The 26856-nt window shown below is 39.8% G+C and overlaps 1 protein-coding gene across 1 annotated transcript; it reads left to right on the forward strand.

The window, feature by feature from the left end:
- Positions 1–24488: 24488 nt before the first annotated feature.
- On the forward strand, positions 24489–26212 carry LOC142626435 (putative UDP-rhamnose:rhamnosyltransferase 1). Its single transcript, XM_075800255.1, has one exon. The coding sequence runs from the start codon at positions 24496–24498 to the stop codon at positions 25783–25785; it is 1290 nt and encodes a 429-aa protein (XP_075656370.1). The 5' UTR covers positions 24489–24495; the 3' UTR covers positions 25786–26212.
- Positions 26213–26856: the final 644 nt, after the last annotated feature.

Here is a 26856-nt window from a genome sequence, read left to right on the forward strand (position 1 = left end):
TTTTTGGAACAAAAGACCCGCCGCCGACCGGTGACTTGATCTGGTCGGACGGTTTTCGAGTCGGATCCGGTCGGATCCTTCGGGTGGGTTGGATCTCCGGATTGGATGGACAGCCCTACTAACAACAATAATTATGGAAAAGTGTTAGTATTACAATTTTTTCCAACACATGATAATTTATACATGTGATAAGTTGTGAGTAGTGGAGTAGTAAATTAAGAGTGATGGATCCATATGGATCCACAACTCTACTACTCACAATTAATTCATTATATGAATAAGTTGTGGCAGAGTTGTAAGTAGTGGAGTAAAAGTAACGGGTCTACCACCACACATAACTCGTCATGTGAATAAGTTGTGACAAAGTTGTAGTACAAGTTGCGATCTTAACATTACTCATAACTAATTGCTAACTTATGGAATGCACAAAATAGTTGAACAATTTTTTTAGGCATAAATGCACTTTTAGTCCCTACATTTTGACCTGATTTTTATTTTGGTCCCTACATTTTATTTTTACCACTTTTAGTCCTTAAACCAATTAACGCGTGATGTTTAAGTCCTTACCGTCACCCAACTAACAGAAAATACTGACGTGGCTAACTGTACAGTAAAATAATAATTAAAAAAAATCTATTTTGCCATTAAAAAATTGTCACGTCAGCATCTAAATTAATTTTAATTAAAAACAAAAAAGTAAAAACAAAATTATTCCGTATGCATCAAAATCAAAACTTACTAACAAACCCAAATTTTTTCAAAACTCACTAACAAATCCATCGCAACTAAAACTAACCCAGCTACCAAAACGACAAACACTAAAACCCAATAACCAAAACTAATAGCAAAAGAGAAAGAGAAAGAGAGAAGAAGAAGAAGACAGACCAAGCAAGGGTCAAAGTGAAAGAATTCAGAAGGGTAAGGCTTCTTCTGACTCAGGCTCTCCCAGGCTTCTCTTAATTGGGCTATTCTAGTCGAAGATACATCGATCCTGATGTAGTGACCAATTTGGGCATTGTTGTCAAGGCCAAATCCTCCTCCTCCATAGCAATACAAGTCACACAGTCGCATATAGGTGCGCGAATATCTTTATCAGGGCCATTTTTGCGAACTCGTACAACTTTTGGGTGGGTTCAGATGGGGTTTTGATCAGTAAAAGGAGATCGGGTGGGTTCCGATGGAGTTTTGATTGATGTGGGTTCTATGGAGATCGGAGTTTTTATCGGTGTATATGGAGATTGGGTTTTGATTGCGTGGGTTTCGTTCCGATGGGGTTTTGATAGCATGGGTTCTGTGGAGATCGGGGTTTTGATCGGCGTATATGGAGATCGGGTTTTGATTGCGTGGGTTTCGTTCCGATGGGGTTTTGATCGCGTGGGTTCTGTGGAGATCGAAGTTTGATCGCGTGGGTATCGAAATAATGGGTTTGCTGGGGTGATTATTGATTTGTGTGATTTGTTCAAGCGCTTTGACGGTGTTGATGAAGAGGGAGAGTTCGACGCGCCCCGCCACTGGGGTTGCTGGCTTTTCGTTTCTGTGCTGGGTTTGACTGGGTTTGATCGGATTTGGGTTTAGAGAAAGAGATGATGGGTGCTGGGTTCAACTGGGTTTATTGGGATCTGGGCTTTCTCATCGGTGATCGTTGGTGGGTTTGATTGGGTTTGATCAGATGATTGGTGTGAGTTTGTTGTTGTTGGTTTGGGTGCGGTTTCATGTGAGTTTTCTTGTGTTTGCTCTTGTTCATGCTCTTTGATCTGGTGATATTCCTGTAGGTCATGTTCTTTGATTCTGGGTTTGATGTTGTTGCTAGGTTTGATGTTCATGTTCTTTGATGTTCAATTCATGTAATTTTTTGTTTTTAATTTTTTTATTTAATTAAAATTAATTTAGATGCTGACGTGGCAATTTTTACATTGCTTAAAGTTATTAGCCTCATCACACGCGCTTCACATGTGTGATGAGTTTTTTTTTAGTGGTCCTATTTTGTAGCAAAAAAAGTGTTTTTATTTTATATATATAATTTTTATTTTGAAAATTTAATTTATAAGTAGATAATGTGGGGAGTAAAAGGGCCCAAGTGGGCATATGGGCCTTTGGGCTGTAACATGGAGGGCCGACCTGCTCCAGGATCAAACTCTATGAGTCGGCCCGTGCCGAGTCGAGGATACGGCGAGGAGAGTTTCACCTCGGACAGATCCAAGAGAACTCAAAATTTCATTATGAAGGTCAAAGTACAACTCTGGAGAGACCAGTGGTTAAAAGGGGACATCCTGAATCTTCTAGATGCACCAGTATTAAAGAAAATATCAAGAATAAAGGCTGCCACCTCCGCATTAAAGGCTCTGCACCTACCTTCCTGGCCGCATTAATGAGGAGGTGACCCCTGAACAGTGAGGTGGAAACTTCTAATCACTGTTCAAAAAGTATCAGGGAAGGCAGTATAAAAGAGGGGTAAAGGCCAAAGAAAAAGGGGGATCGGAAAACTAAGAAAGAAATTAAGAACTTGTAATTTTGAAGGAAGAAAGAGAAATAATAAAGAAATAGTTCTCGGCTTGAGTCCGAGGAGACCCATTTGTCATTATCGTTCTTTATTTACTTGCGTTTGCTTATAAAAGCCTGTTATCAAGATCCCAACATTTCTAACATAGGTTTAAATCCCACACTCTACAAATCTTATTGTTTAAGGCTCATTGGGCCTGAGCCCGCGATCGTCTTTGGGTTCAGGTGCAATTGTGCACTTACAATTGGCGCTGTCTGTGGGAAATCTAGTCTAGAAGAGGTAGGGATACTATGGCAGGCTTAGGTGCTCATCATGCAGAGTCACAGGGATCACAGCCGGAAGATCATTTCGAACGTCTTGAACATCGAAGGGACCGTGAGGGAAGTGTCCATACAGAATACCCAGGCGCTAGCCATATTCATGAGGGGGGTAGCACCACCCACGATGAGGGTTCTAAATCCATGCAGAAGGAAATCAATCGTTTGAAGAGAAGGTTACGCCGTGCTAAGCGTAGGTTTTCACCGTCCTCATCTAATTCTTCCTCAGAGGAGGATAGGGGAGGTGGCTACAGCTCACGGTCGCGCTCTCCCACCAGTGCAACATCCTCCGGTGAGGAGGACGACCAGCCAACTCGCAGACGTAAGAAGCCTCATTCTAGGGGCTTAGGCAACGATGCTATGAGTAGGGCGTTGCACCAGCTCTCCAAATCTCCATTTACACGGAGGATTGAGAAAGGAAGGCTTCCCAGAAGGTTTACCCAGCCCACTTTCACCATTTATAATGGCCGGACTGATCCGGTGGAGCATGTGAGTCACTTTAACCAGAGGATGGTGGTGCACTCTCACAACGAGACCCTGATGTAGGGCTGTCCACGGGTCGGTTCGGGTCGGGTTTATGCCCAACCCGGAACCGACCCGCCCACCTCGGATTTCTCATTTCCAGACCCGTCGCCGACCGGTGATCAGAGTCGATTCGGGTGGTCGGATTTTCTTCGGGTACAGATCGGTCCTCGGTCGGTTTCGGGTTGTGAGAAACATGCCGGATTTCGCTAAAAGCCGCCCGATCTCGGCGAGATCTCGAAGAGATCGGGGCCGATCTCGGCGCGGCGGATCTCGATGAGATCTCGGTGGATCTCGAAGAGATCAAGCCGATCTCTGCGAGATCTGGCCAGATCTCGTTGTGATCTCGGCATATCTCGAAGATCAAATAAGTTTTGATGATTTTTCGGTCAATGTGTTCTTGTTTTCTCGACAAATCGGACAGAAAATCGGCGACATTCCTCACAGATATGGTCAGGTCGGTTAAAATCGGTTTCTCAGCCTTAAAACCGCCAACCGACCCGCCGTTTTCGGGTTAAGGAGGCTGAGACCCGCCGCCGACCCGTCACCGACGATGGGTCGGCCGGTTGTCGGTCCGGATCGGACGGTTTTTGCGGGTGGGTCGGGTCCCGATTTTGCTTGGACACCCCTACCCTGATGTGTAAAGTTTTCCCCTCCAGCCTGGGACCTGTTGCTATGAGGTGGTTCAACGGCCTTAAGTTGGGGTCTATAAGTTCGTTTAGGGAGCTTACTAGAGCATTCGCTTCGTGGTTCATTACGTGTAGCAGAGTACCTCGGCCATTGGACTCGCTGTTATCCATGACCATGAGGGAAGGGGAGATGTTGAAAGCATACTCCGACCGTTACTGGGAGATGTTTAATGAAATAGATGGCGACTTTGATGAGGTGGCGCTTAATACCTTTAAGGTAGGCCTTCCTACTGATCACGACCTGAGAAAGTCTTTGACTAAAAAACCTGTTCGCAGTGTACGTCGCCTCATGGACCGTATTGACGAGTATAAGAGAGTGGAGGAAGACCAACAGCAAGGAAAGGGAAAGGAGAAGGTTATCCGCAGGGGAGAGAAGGGATTTCGGGTCGGATAGATGCCAATGACGCCGAGGAGAGATTACGTCGGACGGTCCGCCTCGGCGGCACCCAGGCCGTGAACAACTGTATTTCGGGAACCGGTACATCGAGCTGGGAGAAAGTTCGTAAGGAACCCTTCTTTAAATGGCACGATAAGATGGCAGAGACCTGCGAAGAGGAATCGAAACCTCTTTTGCCGATACCACCGGGATGTGGGCCATCTGCTAAACGGCTGTCGGACCCTTTGGAACCACTTGGAGCGCTTGTCGGTGAAGGAAAGCTGAAGCGGCACCTGTGCCAACCTAGCGGGCGGGCGTGGATTCTGGTTCAAATAATCGAATAATTCATCTCGGCCGGCTTTTAGGAACAATTAATGTTATTTTTGCTGCACTGCGGGACCGGCTCGGCTCCCACTAGGGTGATGGCGGTTTCGATTCTCGGCCGAGGATCCATTGCAGGCCGAAGAGTTGAAGCTCAATTTGCCGTCTTGGGATTTCGAGGAGGATAAAATGGGGACTATCCAGGCCCCGTGGGCGATGCCCTTGTAGTTTCGATTAGGATAGGGAATTATGATGTGAAGTGGGTGATGATAGATCAGGGCAGCGGTGCAGATATCATGTACCCTGATCTATTTAAGGGGTTAAGATTGAAGCTGGAAGATCTTACTCCTTATGATTCGCCGCTTATAAGCTTTGAAGGGAGAGCCGTTGTGCAGAAGGAGACGATCCGTTTGCCCGTTCAATCGGCTCGAAACGGTTGAGGTGGATTTTATTGTGGTTGACGCGTACTCTCCATATCCAGCCATCCTCGCCGGGCCTACTGCACGCGCTTGAAGCCGTCTCCTCTACCTTACATGTTAAAGTTAAATTCCCCTCGGGGGAATGTATTGAGGAAATCCTCGGCGGCCGATCGGTAGCCAGAGCGGTGCATAGAGTTATATTGCATCGGACAGAAGCGAGTCTTCGGCTTTAATCACCAAAGACTTATAGCGGTTAACGCGGCTCCTAGTTCATCTGGGATGGTGACGGAGAGGAGACACATTGCGAGGAGTTAGAGAAGTTTCCAAGTAGGCGATAATCAGAGAGGTTCTTCCAGGTTGGCATACTTTTGCCACACTAAGAGAAGATCGAATTGTTAGAATTTACGAAGGACAATATTGATGTTTTGCGTGGGATCCTTACGGCTAAGGGCGTCGATCCGAGCTTCATTTGTCATCATTTAAATGTCAACCCAGCTATTGTTCCAAGAAGGCAGCCACCTCGGCGCTCTTCCAGAGAACATTCCGAGGCTGTGAAGGAAGAGGTGCTTAAACTCAAGAGGGCTGGGGCTATCAAAGAAGTTTTCTACCCTGAGTGGTTGGCCCATACAGTCGTTGTTAAAAAGAAGAATGGAACGTGGAGGGTATGTGTAGACTTTACTGATCTGAACAGGGCCTGTTCCAAAGATTCGTTCCTAATGCCGCGTATTGATCAACTGGTGGATGCCACTGTCAGACATCCTCGGATGAGTTTTTTGGACACTTTCCAAGGTTACCACCAGATTCCCTTGGCATGGGAGGACCAAGAGAAGACTGCTTTCATTACTCCAACCGAGAACTATCATTATAAAGTTATGCCATTTGGTTTGAAAAATGCTGGGGCTACTTTCCAAAGAATGATGACCAGGATGTTCGAACAGCAGTTGGGGAAGACTATTGAGGTGTATGTAGACGATATGGTGGTAAAGAGCAAAACGATACCTTCACACGTGGAGACTGCTGACACCTTTCGGGTGTTAAGAAAGCACAAAACTGCGCCTTAATGCCTCAAAATGCTCTTTCGGCGTTGGGTCCGGAAAATTTTTGGGGTACATGATCACTCATAGAGGCATAGAGGTAAACCCAGCACAGGTGAAGGCTATTCAGGACTTGCAGCCTCCTCGCAACCCAAAAGAAGTCCAGAAATTGACCGGGATGATTGCTGCATTGAATAGGTTTATCTCTCGGTCAGCTGACCGATGTCGTCCCTTCTTCCAATTGTTGAATAAGTGGAAAGGGTTTCAATGGACCAAGGACTGCGTGTTAGCTTTCCAGCAGCTTAAACAATATCTTTCTTGGCCACCCATTTTGTCTCGCCCCGAGGCGGACGAGGTCTTGTTTGCTTATCTGGCAGTGGCCGTACACGCGGTCAGCCTGGTCCTTATCAGGAATGAAAGTGGGGTGCAAAGACCGGTCTATTACGTTAGCAAGTCTTTGAATGAGGCCGAGGTGCGCTACTTGCTCTTGGAGAAAGCGCTTCTGGCTATAGTTCATGCCACGCGGAAGCTCCCTCATTATTTTCAGTCTCATACTGTGGTGGTTCTGACCCAACTGCCTCTCAAGGTAGTGTTATGCAGTGTCGACTACACTGGTAGGGTAGCAAAGTGGGGAACCATTTTAGGAGCTTTTGACGTTAAATACAAACCTCGCACCTCGGTGAAGGGCCAGGTCCTCGCTGACTTGGTAGCAGAGTTTACTGAACCATTGGTAGAAGAGACTCTAAAAGAAGCACGCATGGATGGAAAATCAGTTGGTGTGATCATGGCCGCAGGGCCTTCTCCTTGGAAAATGTATGTGGATGGAGCAGCTAATCAGAGAGGGTCTGGTGTGGGACTTGTTCTGATATCCCCGAAGGGAAGTATCTTTAAAAAATCTCTAAGGTTATCATTCTCGGCCACTAATAATGAAGCCGAATACGAAGCAGTTCTGGTAGGCATGAACATGTTACATAAGATGGGTGGAAAGGAAGTCCATGCGTTCTCGGACTCTCAGTTAGTGGTCGGCCAGGTCATGGGGACCATGGAGGCCAGGGATACAAGAATGCAAGAATATCTGGCCCAGGTCAAGCGTCAGCAAGCAGAGTTTGACTCCTTTGTCTTGGCTCATATCCCTAGGAGTGGGAACACTCATGCCGATTCCTTGGCTACGTTAGCAACGTCCTCGGCTCGAGCTTGCCGGGATTATCCTTGTGGAGGATCTGGAGCCAACTCTTATCCCCGCCAGGGCGGCTCGCGTCCATCTAATAAGGTTTGGACCTAGTTGGATGGACCCAGTCGTCTCTTTTCTTAATAACGACAACCACCCTGAGGACAAGTCTGAAGCCGAGAAGGTGCGTCGAAAGGCGCCACCTTTTTGGCTATCCGAGGATCAGAAACTGTATAAACGATCCTTTTCAGGACCGTACTTGTTGTGTGTGCACCCTGAATCAACGGAAGCGTTACTGGAGGAACTGCATGAGGGAATTTGTGGGAGCCACACTAAAGGAAGATCCTTAGCCCATAGAGCTCTAACTCAGGGTTATTGGTGGCCCAACATGCAGAGAGAGGCCCAGGACTATGCCAGGAAATGTGATCAGTGCCAGAGGTTCGCCCCTAATATTCATCAACCTGGTGGGGTTCTTAACCCTCTCTCCAGTTCTTGGCCTTTTGCGCAATGGGGATTGGACATAGTGGGGTCATTTTCGAGAGCAGCAGGAAATAAAAGATGGCTTCTTGTGGGAACAGACTATTTCACCAAATGGGTTGAGGCCGAGCCCTTAGCAAATATCAGGGATATTGATTCCAAGAAGTTTGTCTGGAAAAATATTGTCACTAGATTCGGTATACCACACACACTTATCTCCGACAATGGCGTTCAATTTGATAGCAAGGCCTTTAGGCAATATTGTGGTGACATGGGTATCATAAACAGATACACCCCAGCTTATCCTCAGGGAAATGGGCAAGCCGAGGCCGTTAACAAGGTCATAGTCAGTGGGCTTAAGAAAAGGTTGGACGATGCGAAGGGCAGGTGGGTAGAAGAGCTCCCTCATGTTCTATGGACGTATCGGACCACACCGTGCAGGTCCACGGGAGAAACGCCATTCTCTATGACTTATGGAGCCGAGGCGGTGATACCTCTGGAATCTGGTTTTTCCATCCTAAAGACGAGCTCCTTTAGCCCGGAGAATAACAATGGACTCCTGGAGAAAAGTCTTGATTTACTCGAGGAACGACGCGAGGCAGCTATGGTCCAAATGGCTTATTATCAACAGAAGCTAAAACGAGGATATGATGCCCACGTGAAGCTAAGGCCACTTGCACCTGGTGATCTTGTGCTAAGAAAAGTTGTGGGCACCTCTAAGAACCCAGCTTGGGGTAAACTAGGACCCAACTGGGAAGGCCCCTATCGCATTGTTTCAGTAGCAGGCATAGGGTCATATCGGCTAGCCGACCTAGATGAAAGAATTGTACCATGCCCATGGAATGTAAATAATCTTAGAAGGTATTATTATTAATAAAATGTACTTTTGTCAGTTAACATTTCAAAGTTATGAGTACCTCTGACGCATGCAGTTACAATCCTTAAGAATCAAACAGAAACTTGGTTAAGTGTCGTCCTCGGACCACAAACCTTGTGGAAATTGATATCTTGTCACTTGTTAAACAAAACCTTAGTTATGCCGAGTCCTCGGACCTCCTACTTTGGGGAAATTAACATTTAAGGCTATTGTTCTTAAGAATCAAACAGAAACTTGGTTAAGTGTCGTCCTCGGACCACAAACCTTGTGGAAATTGATATCTTGTCACTTGTTAAACAGAACCTTAGTTATGCCGGGTCCTCGGACCTCCTACTTTGGGGAAATTAACATTTGAGGCTATTGTTCTTAAGAATCAAACAGAAACTTGGTTAAGTGTCGTCCTCGGACCACAAATCTTGTGGAAATTGATATATTGTCACTTGTTAAACAGAACCTTAGTTATGCCGGGTCCTCGGACCTCCTACTTTGGGGAAATTAACATTTGAGGCTACTGTTCTTAAGAATCAAACAGAAACTTGGTTAAGTGTCGTCCTCAGACCACAAACCTTGTGGAAATTGATATCTTGTCATTTGTTAAACAGAACCTTAGTTATGCCGGGTCCTCGGACCTCCTACTTTGGGGAAATTAACATTTGAGGCTATTGTTCTTAAGAATCAAACAGAAACTTGGTTAAGTGTCGTCCTCGGACCACAAACCTTGTGGAAATTGATATCTTGTCACTTGTTAAACAGAACCTTAGTTATGCCGGGTCCTCGGACCTCCTACTTTGGGAAAATTAACATTTAAGGTTATTGTTCTTAAGAATCAAACAGAAACTTGGTTAAGTGTTGTCCTCGGACCACAAACCTTGTGGAAATTGATATCTTGTCATTTGTTAAACAGAACCTTAGTTATGCCAGGTCCTCGGACCTCCTACTTTGGGGAAATTAACATTTGAGGCTATTGTTCTTAAGAATCAAACAGAAACTTGGTTAAGTGTCGTCCTCGGACCACAAACCTTGTGGAAATTGATGTATTGTCATTTGTTAAACAGAACCTTAGTTATGCCGGGTCCTCGGACCTCCTACTTTGGGAAAATTGACATTTAAACTTATTGATCTTAAGAATCAAATGGGAAATTGGTTAAATCTTGTCCTCGGACCACAAACTTGATTAAAGTTAATTTCTTATTGCGCCTGGAAATTAGTGCCTTACTGGTCATTAACTCAGATCTTAAGTTCTATATCTTTAAGCGTTAAGCAAATTTATATAAGGAATGGTCCTCGGATCTTACATCCTACTGAAAACAATACCACACATTATAAGGGTTTAATCGTTATATGAGGTCTTCTATTTTTTAACCAAGGCATGGTTTAAAATATCTCAACCATGTCATCTGCTGTTAAGTTTTTAATACTAAAACATGCGCATGACTGCGTGGAGGTTATGATTGTGCAATCCTTGGAGTTAGATCTGTTTACTCTGACTCTTCTTTTTTTTTTATCTATGTACTAATGGGAAACCTTTGCGACAAGTACAAAAAGAATAAAGTAAAAACAGATACAACACGAAGAAAAATTAAATGAAATTGTTCTTCATTAATCATTCAAATATACATTACATATTTAATTCAAATATGGAAAAAGAGAAGTCCTAAGCTAGGTCCTAAGCTTTTGGAGGGGGGTCTTGCTGAGAAGTGCTGGTGGCCTCAGTCTTTCTCAACTCCAGCTCAAAGGAAGACAGCACTTGCTTTCCTTTGTCTGCTGCCTTTGTTGGAGGGACGTTGGACTCCACGTGCAGGCTCGAGGTCCTTCTCGGCATCCCCGTCTCCTTCCTTTTCTTTATTAGAACCCGAAGGTTACGTAGGATTCGGAATTAGCTTTGGGACCATGGGAGGAAGAGCGGAAGAGTTGTTTCAAGGGTAGGAGTAGCAACGGGGAGCCTCTTCAATCTCCTATCTCCGGGGGAAGCTGAATATTCTCGGACTTCCTCAGATCCGGAGGATAGAGGAACTCTGCTACATTAGGAGCTTCCCCCGGACCTTTTGACGGTACTCAGGCACAAGGCCGCAAAGGCTTCTGTCGGTTGCTCTCGGTGACCGCTACCCGCTTCCTCGTAACTCGCACAGCTTGGCGGCTTCTAGAGAACGATGGAATGCGCCGGCTTCCTCCTTCATTCGCGCGAGTTCCTTCTCCAAATCCGAGCGCTCCCTTTGGACTTGGGAGAGCTCGTCATCTTTTCACGAAGAAGCTTGCGCTGCCCTTCTATCCCACGGGTCTTCATGGTCTTCAGGTTCGCCTCGGCCCCATTTTTCTCTCTCTTTAGCTCAATCACCTCCGAGGAAAGCTTCTCATTTTCGGCAAGGGCCCGAAGGACTTCTTAGTCTCCGGCTGATTTCAAGCTCGATTCTCGGCCTTCTTCGAGTGTCTTCTATAAATTTCTCGGCTACGAAGACTTCCGAATGGCACAATAAAGTGCGAGGAAGTCGGATATAGCAAGACACTTATGAATAATGCGATATTGTTAAAAGTGGAATCTTCCTAAAAGGGTTAAACTTACAGCGCTAAATCCCTTTTTAAAGAGAGGAATAGTTGTGGTGGCTCATTTTTTCCAAGGTTTTCATGTCCTTAGGCGGCGAGGAGGCGCTCCAACACTTCGGCCAAGTGGTGGGCATGGCCTTGTTGAACCGGGCCCTTATCCTGGATTGGTAGGAGATGGGTGCACCATCCAATCTTAAGTCGGGGGACAGGGTGGCCGGTGCTCGGCGCACTTCGGCCTCGTCCACGATCTCCCCGCTTTCAGCCGAACGGGCCCTACCCTTGCCTTTATCCGGCTTTCTCCGGCCGGTGGGGGTTGTTGTCGTGGTTTCTTGGGGTCCTTCTTGCTCGTCCCCTCGGCCTCCTCCTTTCTTTTCTTTTTGGGATCCTCGAGTGGAAGTTTGGCTCGAACGGTGGAGGGAGGTGGCAAAGATGGAAGAGCTTGGGACCCCCCCGTCTTTCTCTCAACAACCTTCGCAGCTCTATTGGTTAAGAGACCCTTCATCCTGTCCATGTCCTCTTCGGATTCGTCCTCTGGTTGGGCAACGACTAACCCTGCAATTCCAGAAGCCTCAGTGGCTTCTTCTTCCTCGTCAGAGAGTACGACGAACTGGTTCCCTCGAGGTCTCTCGGTGTCTTCAAGTTGAAACTGTTCTATCTCCTCGTCTAGCGTGTGTGAAGAAGACACCTGCTCTTTTGAAACAACGGTTGCCTGGGAGTGCACGGCGAGGGGGATTGCCGCTATGGGCTGTCCGTATAAAACGGTGTGAGGGGCGTCAGGGAGATCGTGGTCGTCCAAAAAGTGGGGCTGGGCTACGTTTATCTTCCTTCGCCTTCGGTCACCGGCTACTATGGCGTTTTCTATCTCCTGGAAGTCCGAAGAAATGGGAGTGTACCCTAGAATCAGATGAGCAGCTCTGAGTTGCAGGTCCTCGCTGACAAACACCTCGGAGCGCAGTACTCGGTTGAGATCTGCAACGTTGCAGTGGCTTAAGCGTGGGCGCACGTGTCGCTTATCTGCGAAGGAAGACACCAAATCAAACGAACATGGTCAGATTCACACAACATATAATAAACCTAAATAAACGTGAATACATGTGAATGCGCATTTTTGTGAGTATTAGAGGAGTTTGTGCGGGAGGGGGAGGCTAATCCTAAGGTGTCGCACCTGGATCTCCCCACTCGGCCCAGGCGAGTGGAGGCCGTCGTGCCGTTCCAAGACGATCGGTGTCATCCTTCATGCCTTTGTTGGATTTGGGCAGACAGGAGATTAGTCTAACGACGCTGGAGCTGGATTTAATGTAGTAACCTATGTTGGAGAGTTTATGGGACTCGTACAGAAAGACGACATCGTGCCAAGTGAGGTTTAGACCCATTTGCTCGTTTAGAGCATCAACGCTACCCAAAACTCTAAAAACGTTTGGGAGGCACTGATCGGGACACAACCGGTGGTTGCGAAGGTACTCCCTAGTTACGGGCTTCATTGGGAGTGTCATCCCACCCCTCCTACAAAGGCTATCATTGGGATGATAACCTCTTCCCTCCTTTCTAGAGCCGGCCACGCGCTTCATGGGACAATATTTTAAACCTACATCGCCGGGAATGTGATACTTGGCTGCGAAGCCTTCCATTCCGGCGGCGGTATCAACTAGACATTTAAATCTTCCCATCAGAGAGGGGCGAAAGACTAAACTCTAAAAGGGAAAAAGTCTACAAGTATAGCCGAGGACAAGATCCGAGGAGAAAAGGTTAAGAAAAGGAGAATCAAAAACTTACGAATCTCAAGTTGTGCAGAGTTCCACGGTTTTCTGCGGGTAAAGTATGTTTACTGATGTTTTGATGGGATTAGTCCCTGATGAATTAAATGAAGGCACAGGTTCCCGAAGCGTCATGGTGTGCGGAAAGCGGCCTCGAAATTATATTTGTCCCGCCCAATTTTTCGTGAAATAACGAGGACCGTTGGATGCACATCTCACCGTTGAACATGGGGGACAAGGTGTAATTCATAGTAATAAATGTGCGCATTTCTGAAAATAAAACCGCCAAGTGTCACCCTCCGGAACGCGAAACGGTTTTCACACGTGTGGTTATCTGCAGAAAGTGTGAAGGAGGTGTTCGTTGGATCAAAACCCTATTTTTCTCCTCGGATGATGAAAAATAGAGTTTTGAGGGGCTATTGTGGGGAGTAAAAGGGCCCAAGTGGGCATATGGGCCTTTGGGCTGTAACATGGAGGGCCGACCTGCTCCAGGATCAAACTCTATGAGTCGGCCCATACGCCGAGGGTCCGAGGATACGGAGGGAGAGTTTCACCTCGGACAGATCCAAGAGAACTCAAAATTTCATTATGAAGGTCAAAGTACAACTCTGGAGAGACCAGTGGTTAAAAGGGGACATCCTGAATCTTCTAGATGCACCAGTATTATATCAAGAATAAAGGCTGCCACCTCCGCATTAAAGGCTCTGCACCTACCTCCCTGGCCGCATTAATGGGGAGGTGACCCCTGAACAGTGAGGTGGAAACTTCTAGTCGGCATTCAAAAGAGTATCAGGGAAGCGGTATAAAAGGGGGGTAAAGGCCAAAGAAAATGGGGGATCGGAAAACTAAGAAAGAAATTAAGAACTTGTAATTTTGAAGGAAGAAAGAGAAATAATAAAGAAATAGTTCTCGGCTTGAGTCCGAGGAGACCCATTTGTCATTATCGTTCTTTATTTACTTGCGTTTGCTTATAAAAGCCTGTTATCAAGATCCCAGCATTTCTAACATAGGTTTAAAGCCCACACTCTACAAATCTTATTGTTTAAGGCTCATTGGGCCTGAGCCCGTGATTGTCTTTGGGTCCAGGTGCAATTGTGCACTTATAGATAAAGTAATTTGAAAATTAACAGGATGGTGACCCTATTTTTTTGGTAATGTTTTAGTAGGAGTTAGAGTTGTATTTTTACTAAATTGTTTTTTAGTTTTGTCTCTACTTAAATATAAGGATGTAGGGGCATTTTAGAATCATGAAAATAAGGAATCCAAATAAGAGAAACTCCTTAAATAGTAGTATAGATGATCACTTGAAAAAAAGAAAAAGAAAATATATATAAGAGACTACTACTACTAACAAAGCAAACATATTTTTTCCTTTAGGGTGTGTTTGTTTGGAGGTGAAATAGGGTGGATAGAAAACTTTGGAGAGAAAATATGAAGGAAAACTTTTTTGGAGTGTGTTTAGTTTGGTGGAAAGGAAGGAAAATAAATGGTAGGACCCAGGTGTTTTCTCCCTGAGCCCATCAAAAATTTTCTCTCCAAAATGGAGAGAAAACTGAAGGGAGAAATTTGACATCATTTTTGGATGAAAATGTCCATTTGCAATTGTACATGGGCTTCACCCATGTTGCTTTTCTTCACACTTTTTTTTTTCCTCCTAGGCAGGCTTGTCTAGTATTTTTTTTTTTTTTGCTTTCCTTTGTTTTGTTTTGTTTAGATGTGATTTTTTTATGGACATGATTTTTATTTTTTAATAAATTTAGGTGATTGATTTTTTTTTGGTTATTTATCACTTTTTATTTTATTTTAATTGGACATCATTTTTAACAAGGATATATGCGTAAATTTATATAAACTCACTTTTCCATCCCTCCATTTTTCCACTTCCAACCAAACAAAAATGAGGGTATATGCGTAAATTCTCTCACTTTTCTATCCTCTCACAATTTTCTATCTTTATACTTTTTCACCCTTTCAATCAAACAGACTCTTAATCTTATGCTTGCAAATACTTGAATTAACTCCTTACTAATAAAGAAAATATATACTGTGACAGAGATGGATTTACGTGTGGGTTAAAATAACCAAAGACCTGTCCCTAAAATTTATATCCCCCCTTTAAAATGCTTTTCAAACTGACCCGTGAAATCAAAACAGAAAACTTATTTGACCATTCCTGCATTCCATTTCCCCAAGAAAAACAAAAATTTTAAGACAATCCCTTGGACAATTCACAAAACCGGATAACAAAAAAACCTTTAGACAAGGTTTAGTCTCATAGATTTCTCTTCCTTCTTTGATCTGATCTTTTCTCCTTCTCTCTTTTTCTCTGCATTGTGGCGCGTGACTAGTGAGGTTGGACAATTCACCTGTAGATTTTTTTTTCTTTTTATTTATTTATAAAGAGTACACCTTTTGTTAGAACTTTTTTTTTTTTTTTGAGAAGAACCTTATGTTAGAACTTAGAACAAGGGGATTGGTTAACATGTAGTTATTAATATAGGTTAATGTGTTATGGACACTTCAGGACACACCTAAGTTGTTAAATATAGAATATCATTTATATATGACTCCTGCAAAATTAAAGGAAAACATTGCTCATTCTCATTCTCAAAAAAAAAAAGAAAAAAAAAAGAAAGGAAAACATTGCTATAATTAGAATTAGAAACCGGGGAAACGTTAACCATGATAGTTACAATCGTATTTTCAGTTCTCTTTGCAATCGTATCTTTAAAACCATTGTAAGTGCACAATTGCACCTGGTCCCAAGAACAGTTATGGGCTCAGGCCCAATGAGCCTTAAACAATATGAATTTGTAGAATGTGGGCTTGAAACCCAGGTTAGAAGCGTGTGAGGATTAAATGACAAACTAAAGATTGCAAATACTTGGAAACAACAAGGAATAGAGTAAATCAGCTTCCTCGGACATAAGCCGAGAGTTGTTCTTATATTATCTCTTTCTTTGTTTCTTTTCTTTTTTAGGTTCCAAAAAGTCCGTGCCCTTTTTGTGTTCTAGGTTGCCCCTTAAATACTCCTCTCTTTGATACTTTGTACACGTGTTGTCCCATCTCCCCCTTAACCTAGATATTTCTTTTCTCAGTGCCTTTGAATAGTAACCAGAAGTTTCCCTTCCACTGTTCAGGTGTCACTTCCCCATTAATGCGGCCAGGGTAGTAGGTGCAGGGTCTTTAATGCGGATGTGGCAGCCTTTATCCTTGACATTTCTCCAACACCGATGCTTCTGGGGCATTCTAGGGTTCACCCCTTTTAACCATTGGCCTTAACCGTGTCATCCCCTAATCTTTACTATGAAATCCCGAGTTCTTCGGTGTCCATCCGAGGGTAAGTTCACACTCGGCTGGATCCTCGGATCCTCGGCGTATGGGCCGACCCATAGTACTAACAAATTCTAAACCCAGGAGCAGGTCGGCCTTCCTTAACACGGCCCAAAAGGCCCACATTCCCATCAGGATCTTTTTACCCCCCACAACCATGATAAATTCTTATAATTTTTTTTATTATAATAATTTAAAAGTTTTTTTTAGAGTTTAATAATTTGATAGTTATAATAAGAAGAAGGGAGGATTTTAACCCAATATGTCTTAATTGGAAACGCTAAAAAGTGTTAATTGAGCTACAAAAATATTGATTATAAATCTCTATAATTAATATGATTTTTATTTGATGCATAGATTATGGGAAAGTCAATTACAATGTTTGATTTATTTACCCAAAAAAAAATACAAATTATTTTGAGAACCAATACTGATAATGCAACTTTGCCAAACTATAGTATTGATGTATAAATTTCAAAAAAATTTCAAACAAAGAATTTTTTTGGCTTCCCTAAGTTCAAATCCTGGTTCCATCCCTGAACAATGAGACATGGACCTTATCCACCCGCCCTAAAAGTTCTTATATAGGAACCTCACAAAAATTAATAGAATGTAGGGAATACTCAAAATTTATAGAGCAGCAAATAAACTATATCAATGGATATACCAACATAGTATCGCACTAAACATTCCATGTCTCAAGTGTAGCAAGTTCATCATTGTGTTGTTCAATCAAATTAGCAAAATGCAAAAACGCCATTTGTCTTTCCTAGATATTTATTAGAATTAAAAAATAAAATCAATCTTGAAATTTGTAGACAGTTAGGTATTCTTTCTATATCAAATTAAAAGTGATAAGAAGTACAATATGGAGTGGTTAAAAGTGATAAGAAGTTACCGCTACATTGCTTGGAATTTCAAATGGTACTATTTGGTAAGTTTCAATTTTAAGTGGTAAGTTTCAATTTTGAGTGAGACTTTTTGTTAAACACGTGGTGTACATGTTCTAAATGGGAATGAAAAGAGCATAAATACACCAAAAAATAAAAAGAACCTAAATTAAGCATGCTACAATTGAACATTGACAGAAGTGAAGAAAAAACTTCAAAATGATCTGCAACAAAAATTGAACTGGTTTCAAATTTCTCTGTACCATTTAGTTTGGGTTGGCCATGCAATATCTTGCTAGAAAGGAAAATCTTCTTTCTTTCCAAAAGCAATTAAACATCTTCAGAAAATAATGGTGAAAAAAAGGGGGGCAAGCTTTTTCAAAATACACTATCATATACAACAAATTTAATCAAACAATTATTAACATCAACATAAATCTATAGTATAAAGCGGAAAGAAAACCTTTAATTTGATGTGCGACTGTTGGTCATGGAGGACTTGTACAAATCGTGCCTTGATTGGTAGTGGCGGCGCCACGTTATAGTCAGGGTGTTCCCAGGAACACCCTGACTTGAAATTTTTTTTTTTATATAATAATTAAATTTTTTTATTTGTTTACCCTTTAAAAAAAATAGGAACACTCTCAATCAAAATCAAGAATACCCTCAAATTAAAAAAAAAATTATTTGTTCTACTTTCAAGCAAGAAAAAAAAAACCCAAAAAAAAAAATTTCAACTACAATCTGAAAAAAAAGAAAAAAGAAAATTGTAATAGACCCAAACAATGGACGGCAAGCCCAACATCAAGCCCACGGCAAGCCCAACAGATTAAAGAGGAAGCAAACCCACGGATTCTCCAAAAAAAAAAAACAAAACAAAGCACATGAGAAATCAGAAACCTCAAATCAGAAATTAGTACATCAGAAATCACTAAAGCTAAAGCAAATCTAAAAACATCATAAATCACTAAACTTTAGTGCAAACCTAAAAACTTAAAACTGAGCAACAGAGCAAGTTGAGCAACGCCTCCCCTTAGATCAGTCCAGTCCCCTTAGATCGCTAGCAGCCTTAAACATCGTCGCTCATCGCTCGCACATCGTCGCATAGGTATTTCTCTCTCTCTCTCTCTCTCTCTCTCTCTCTCTCTCTCTCTCTCTCTCTCTCTATTCTTTAAAGAGTAGCTTTATCTAATTTGTGATTGGCTGAAGCAGTGAAGCTTTAACACTTTATTAATATTTTGCCTATTTTTTGACTTTTTTTTTTTTTGGCTTTATCTCATGATTCTTATACATTGGTTGGTGTGTGTGTGACTGTGTGTTGATATTGGTGTTCGTGTTGGCCAGTTGGTGAGATATTAATTGTCTTTTAGTGTAATGTTATTGTGATTTATAATTGTGAAATTTTTTGATTGGTAGCTAGCTCTTGTGATTGGGGGCATTAGGCAGGCTTGTCTGTTGAGTGGGGTGGGGGGTGGATGGGCTGATAGGCACATGGGGCCGGGAATTGGGTAAAGCAATGTAATAATTTTATGTTAGGCTAAATTAATAATTAATAATTTAATAATTAAAGCAGTGTAATTGGGTAAAGCAACGAAATTGGGTAAAGTAATAATTAATAATTTAATTAACCAATACATTATAAAAGACAAACAAATTAAATTACGTTAGACTAAGCAACAATTAATAATTTTATAATTAATGAAACAATAATATAACAAATTATAGTTTATAAAAGACAAACAAATTAATGAAATAACTATCACCGCACACCCTTGGTGCGATTGTCACTCCACAAGGATAAGTACTTGTGGTGTGTGGGGGGTAAGAGCCGAGGTTCAAGTTTCTAGGAGGGAGCTTTACACACATATACACTTAGATTAGGCTAGAGTAGAATTCTATCTTGTATAAAAAAAAAATTAATGAAATAACTAAACAACAATAATTAATAATTTTATTAATATTTCAAATAAACTTATAGTTTATTGTTTATTCTTTTGCTAGAATTATAGACAAATACTTGATAAGTGGATGAATGATTGCTTGGTTGTGTATATTGAAAAAGATGTAGCTTGTAGCATTGATAATGAGACTATCATGCAACGATTTCAAAATATGAAAACTCGTAGAAGGCAATTGTAAATTTTATGTATTTACGTGTTTTTTTTTATTGTTGTTGTTGTCAATATATAAAATTTTATTATTATTAAATTGTATAATTTATGCTTATTGAGGAACACCCTGAAAAAAATTCCTAGAGCCGCCACTGTTGATTGGTCTTCTTTGAGTAAGGCAATGTGGATTTTACTGTCAAGAATTATGGCTTCTTCATGGCCGGTTGTACCGGATAAGGAAAAAGGGTTTATTGGGGAGAGGGAAAGAGTCTATCAGGTACAACGTAAAAACTTAACCAAAAAATTTTAAGTAATAATAAAAAATAGCGCTTGACATGTAAAATTGTGAAGCCTCGAGAGTTTAGTTGTCAAAATTTCAGAAGGTCTATAAAAGTTAAAGGTTTCGATTATATATTATTTATAAGTGATAGATTATGAGATGGCTCTCAACAATAATTTATTATACACAACAATTACACACAAGAAAAAGGAACAAAAATTGTAACCTTTTCAATTGTGTGTGTAAATATATTCACAAAAAAAGGTTATATGTAAAAATGAGATTAAATCAATATCTACAGGAAGATAAATACTACAAAAAGAGAAAGAAAAAGAGAACGTTCTCCTAATATCTTTTTTGGTAAGTTGCTTAAGGTTTCGTTTGAGAGTTTATAAGGGAATGGAATGGAATGAAATAGAATGATCATAAGGGAATGGAAATGAATAGAATAGAATGGAGTTGATTTAAGTAAGGGAAATGAATGGAAAAGAATAGAATGAAATTAAGTAACCTTGATTGGATGTTTTAAAATAAAGGAATGGAAGTGAATGGAATGTAAGTAATCTTGTTTGGGAGTAACATGGAGGGAATGGAATGGAACCATTTTATGACAATATTACTATTAGACCCCTATTTTAAAATAAAGAGTTGAATATATAGGGGTATTTTGGGATTTTTAGTAAAAAATTCATTAAATCTAATTTTATTCTTTCACATTCCTCCCAATTTCGAGGGGAATGAAAATTTGAGGTTTTAAGGGAATAGAGAAGAATGAGTGTTCCCTCCTACCCATTTCATTCCATTTCCTTCTACTTAAACTCCCAAACAAGATAATGGACTTTTCATTTCCTCCATTAAAACTCTCATACAAGGGAATGGAAGAATATTTTAAAATTATTCTTTTCATTACTTTCCATTCTATTCCATTCCCTCCTCCCAAACGAGGCCTAAAGAAAGTTTTGACAGGAAATATAAAAAGAAAAAGTTAATATATCCCTATGATATTTTTTTAAGAAATTTATTATGGAAAAAAAGTAATTAAATTTTTTGATGACTTTTTTTATTTTAATTTCTCATAAAAATGGTGTTAAAATTTTTCTTAAATAATAATTGTCTTGAGGGTATCCATTAACATGACTTAAATGCAAGAGATACAAACTTTTTTACAATTTTTTTTACAAACTTCTGATTGTGGTGAGTGGTTATTGTTTATTAATAAATGAAAAAGTGATGTTAATAGTGGTTGGTGAGCCTAGATGAAAACCAACAAGAAGCCAGCTACGTCAACGATTTATAAAAATGTTGTAAAATAGTTTGTGATTGTAGAACATTCGTTAATTTTTTGTTAACTTTTTAAAAAAATACCATATTCACAACATTTTCACTATAATGGATTTCAATTACCTTAATTAATAAAGTCTTTAATGGTTAAATAACAGATCTAAGATTCAATCCCCTCATACTCGAAGAATAGATTGGTGTCTTGGTCTGATAATAAAGAGTTGTCAACAGAAGCCGATGCCATATGTTGAAACTCTCTAAAAAAAAACAATATTTTCACAATCATTTCACAAAAAATTCAAAGTAGGAGATTTTTACCGGTTTATTATTGGTGGAAAAAATAATTTTAATAATAAGTTAAATTAGAATGAATAATAACTTATGATTTATGATGCAAAGATAATGTACTATAAACCTATTACTTCTTTGACTTTTTAGCTAAACCAGGACTATCGTACTCAAAAAGGGGCGTGGCTTCTATCTAGTGCCTCCAATGCACTAGATCCGCTGTAATCATGACATGTGTCCATTTTGGCGTGGCTTCTATCTAGTGACTCCAATGCACTAAACCTGCTGCAATCATGACATGTGTCCAAAAATAGACACATGTTATGATTACAGCGGGTCCAATATTACAGGACACTGGATAGAAGCTCACCTCTCAAAAAGGATATGCACGTGTCATATAGCACAATTGATATGTAGGCAAATTTGTTGAATTTCTTGAATGACATGTAGAAATATAAAAAAAGAAAAGAAAAGAAAATCGAAAGGATAATGATACTCTAAGCTCATTTAAAATTGTTTTTTACATCTAATTTTTTATGTTTTAAAATGCGGATTTGTTCCTATTAATATTGTAGATATTGAAGTAAAATAAAAAAAAAGTTAATGGAGGCCTAAAAGTATTAGTTTATGAATATTTTCAGTAATTTTTTATGGGAAAAGAAACAATTAATTTTTTTTGAGAATAATGCTACATGCACAAATTATTTTACAACATTTTTAAAAATTATTTTATAATTTTTTTACAAATTATTGATATGATAAATTCTTACCTATTCGTATTTGAACTCACTATTAATATCATTTTTTTATTTACCAATAACTATTCACTACATCAAAAGTTTATAAAATAATTTATAACTTTAGCATTTTCATTTTTTTAACCGCCTTTCATATTTCCTATTAAAGTTGTGTAAATTTTTCTCTAAAATAATTAATTAACAATTAGCACCAATCAATCGGACCAAATGTAAAGTAGTGGATGCAAATAAGCCCACGACACATAAGTCATAAGACTCAACTGGATATCTTTTAGAAAGGAAAAGAAAAGAAAAAGGTTGATAGAGAAATTAAAGAGGAAGAAATAAATGAATGATTGCACGTGAGAGACGGCAATTGCGTCTGTGTGGCCCAGGAGAGGTGATGGCAGCTTGGTTGGGCTATGAATGACTAGGAGTAGAGACGACGGTATGAGCTATGTGGTGCAAAACAATTTATGCCTTGTTGTTTTTAGTTTCAATTCATTAACGCCAAAATTAGGAAAATGTTTTTGGAAAAACCTGTTGACTACCATATTTGACATGCAGAAAAGCGGCTTGGTAAAGTTGTTTAAGCATATCTTTAGCAAAAATTAAAAAGCTAATTTATTTTATTTTTGCTATTATTTATAAGTCTTATTGTACTTTTTGGTACTATTTATGGGTCTTATTGTACAATTTCAGCTAATTTTTACCTCTATTTACAGTATCTTTAGCAAAAAAATTTTAGTTTTACGCTCTGTTTGTTTTGTTAGAAAACTTTCTGTAAAGATAGTTTTCCACATTTTTCAGTGTTTGGTAGCACACAAAAAAATGGTCAACGGAAAACTATTTTTAGTCAATGAAAAATCCTAATAAAAATAAGGCTTGTTTTTTATAGCTTGTTTTCCAAAAATTTTTTTTGGAAAACAATCTCTATCTCACAGTATGCTCTCTCACTCTCACTCTTTCTTTTTTCCATTTTCTTTTTCTTTTCTCACACCCTCACTATCACTCACTCTGGCCTCTCCTCTTCCATAGATCTCTCTCCCTCACTCTCTCTCCATATTTCTTTTTCCCTTTATAACACAGTTCTTTGAGTAGATTTTTTTTCCCTCATTGCTCAGTAATTATTTCATTCCTTTCTACCAACTTGCAAAAGAAAATATATTTGCAGCGGTAATTATTCATTCCTCTCTACCAAAATCTCAATTCTTTACTTTGAAATTCAAACTTGATTTTATTTTTTTCTCTAAGAAACTTTTAGTTTGATGGATTCCATGTATAATTTTTTTTTTTGCACATAAAAGTGCTAAAAAAAATATATAAAAAATAAAAAAGAAGAAAGAATGAATGAATGAAGTAAAAGACGAAAATTTTAAACATAGTGCCTATATGACTCTAAATTACTTTTACATAGCATAATCTTTTTTGTTGATAGATACATTATGCAAATATTATGTAGTGATGATATATTATGTAGATACCTTATATAAATACATAATTTTGAGTAATATTAAAGACTTCTGGTTGACCATAGTAGACAATTAGTGTACTAGCAAAAAGAGTAGACAATGAAAAATTATTGTTATTTTGTACTTATTAAAGATGTATTCTCCTATCAATTTTATGTATATAGACAAATAGTTTTTATATATATATATATAAATGTGTATGTGTGTGTGGACGTTTATGTCCATATATATAAGTAAAATGAGTGGTAGAGATCATGAAAATTTGACAACTAATTTTTATTGTATCTATTGTCAAAATTTTAGTATGAAATCCAAATTCATCCTTGGTTTTTTTTTAATATTGATTACATTAGTTAGTTTACATAATACGCATGTTTTAAATTACACAAGAAATATAAAAAATAAAAATAAAAATTTGCATACCAAACACCAGAAAACATTCTCAAGCTCATTTTCAATGTTATTACCAAACACTGGAAAATGATATAGTTTTCTAAAAAATGTTTTTTGAAAAATAAACCATTTTTTAGAAAATGTTGATGCTGAAACAAACAGAGCGTTAAAGTATAGTAGAAATATGTGTGGATAAAAAGGTGTTGTAAAAATACGTATTGTGTTGTTTAAATCTCGAAAACTATTGTTTAAATGCTCTTACCAAACACCCCAAATTTGTCAAGTTTCTTGAACAACACCGCATGGACAACATTTGCCCTCAAAATTAATACTCCTTTCGTTCCAGTTTATTTGTCTTCTATTTTATTTTGAGATGTCCCAAAATATTATCCTATTTTTAAAAATAAAAGTTATTAGTTTACTAATATTCCTATTATATCCCTACTTTATTTTCAAAACTATTTGAAAAAAAACTAACAAATATTTTTAAAAATCAATGTAATTGAGGCACATTTTCAGTTGTCTCATTAAGAATAACTATTTTACAAAAAATGTAATAAATTTATTTAAAAGTAATTTTATAAATTTATATATTTTTATAAAGTAGACAAAATAATAAATAATGTTCCTTAAAAAATTTTATTATAAATTAGGACAGAGGAAGTATTAATTATAAAGTGAAGATAAACTCAGGATTCACCAGCACCACCAATCCATGAACTCCATGGCTGAGCCTAAGAAGCTTCACATAGCCATGTTCCCGTGGTTAGCCTTCGGTCACATAATCCCATTTTTTGAGCTCGGCAAGCTTATTGCCCGAAAGGGTCATCGCATTTCATTCATATCCATCCCTAGAAACATTGAACGTCTCCCAAAGATCCCTCCACATTTAACACCTTTGATAACTCTAGTGAAACTTCCCTTACCCCATGTTGAGAACTTGCCAGAAAACGCAAAGGCTACCATGGACATACCACACCACATAATCCCCTACCTTAAGATAGCCCACGATGGTCTCCAAGAACCTTTATCTCACTTTTTAGAAAATTCACTTCCTGATTGGATTATTCACGACTTTGCTCCTTACTGGTTACCACCAATCGCTACTAAGCTACGTACCTCCATGGCCTTCTTCAGTATTTTCAATGCATCATCCTTTTCTTTCTTTGCACCAACAAAGCTGAGTATAACGGAGGTCCAAGAACCACGTTCAGAGCCCGAACACTTCATTGTCCCTCCTAAATGGGTCCCCTTCCCATTTAAAATAGCGTTTCGACTATTTGAAACGAAGAAACTCTTCGACCACTATGATGAAAACGCTTCCGGTGTTTCAGACATGTTTCGTATCATGACAATGACGTCAGGCACCCAAGCCCTCGCCGTTAAAACCTGTATGGAAGTTGAAGGTGAATGGGTGAAGCTCCTTGGTGAGCTTCATAACATGCCTGTGATTCCAGTGGGCTTATTGCCACCCTCGGCTCAAGAAAGAGTAGAAAACGAAGATAGTACTTGGGATACGATTGTTGAGTGGCTAAACAAGCAAGAGAGAGAGTCTGTGGTTTATATAGCACTCGGAAGTGAAATTCAACCAAGTCAAGAAGACTTCAACGAGTTGGCTCTTGGGCTAGAGCAATCTGGGTTGTCCTTCTTTTGGGCTCTGAGGAAGCGAAGTGTTGCTGGGGACCCGGTTGAGTTACCAGAGGGGTTCGAGGAACGAACCAAAGATCGTGGAATTGTTTGGACAGGTTGGGCGCCTCAGTTAAAGATACTAGCACACGAGTCAATTGGAGGTTTTTTGACACACTGTGGTTGGAGTTCAGTGACTGAGGCATTCCAATTTAGACGTGCACTTGTTATGTTGCCATTCTTGGGGGACCAAGGATTAATCGCAAGGTTTTTGGAAGAGAAGCAAGCAGGAATTGAAGTACCTAGAAATGAACAAGATGGGTCATTTACTAGGGACTCAGTAGATGAGACGCTGAGGTTGGTGATGAAGGATGAGTAGGGAAAGATTTACAGAGACAAAGCAAAGGAAATGACCCCCATTTTCGGAAACTGGGACATCCAGTACCGATGTATAGACAAATTTGTTGAGTTTCTTAAACAACGAAGCAACGTCTCCATCGGTAATTAAAAGGTGAAAAGAGTAGGTAAAATCTTGCCCAAATTACGTAAACAAGGCTGTTCTTTATTTATTAGTTTAATCGTGGGTTAAAGCCAGTTGCAATACACCTGTGTACTTTTTTTTTGGGGGTAATTATAGGGGATAGAACCACCAAGCTCAAGGTTACAATGGAACAGATTCATATCTTGTGTGGGTGCAATGCCTCAATTCTCCGCCATAGATTTAATTTGATGGGTTAAATATTTGACACCTCACCTATTCAGGTTGACAATTCGTGCCTCAACTTCCCAAAATCTAAATTTCAGTAAAAATCTCTCTTCTCTCTCTCTCTCTCTCTCACTTCAACCGGGTTCTCTCCCTCACTCTCCCTAATGCTCCACTCTCTTAACCTCCACGCTCTCTGCCTCTCCGTCAACCCACTACAAAAAACGGGGTCTATAGCCGCGTTTCAAAAACGCGGCTATAGACACCGAAAACGCGGCTATAGACCTGAAGCCGCGTTTTCTATGGCCGCGTTTGCAACCCCGGCCTAAGTGGCGCAGCAACAGACCCTGGGGTCTATAGCCGCGTTTTTAAAAACGCGGCTACAGACCAGACCTGAAGCTGCGTTTTTGAAGCACGGCTATAGGCTTCAGGTCTATAGCCGCGTTTTTTAAAAACGCGGCTACAGACCAGACTTGAGCTACGTTTAAACTGCGGCTATAGGTCTTTTTAAAAACAAAAAAAAAAATTACTGGGGTTTTTTTTCCCCCCAAAAAATTCAAAAATTTAGCTTTTTTAAAAAAAAAACAAAAATAATTTTCTGGGTTTTTTTTTCCCCGAAAAATTCAAAATTCAAACAAAAAGAATTTTTAAATTAAACACAAACCCAAAAAATTCAAAATCAAACACAAACCCAAAAAGTTTAAAATCAAACACAACCAGAAAATTCAAAATCAAACACAATATACT

Source organism: Castanea sativa, chromosome 2, assembly GCF_040712315.1.
Source record: "Castanea sativa cultivar Marrone di Chiusa Pesio chromosome 2, ASM4071231v1".
Classification (NCBI taxonomy): domain Eukaryota; kingdom Viridiplantae; phylum Streptophyta; class Magnoliopsida; order Fagales; family Fagaceae; genus Castanea; species Castanea sativa.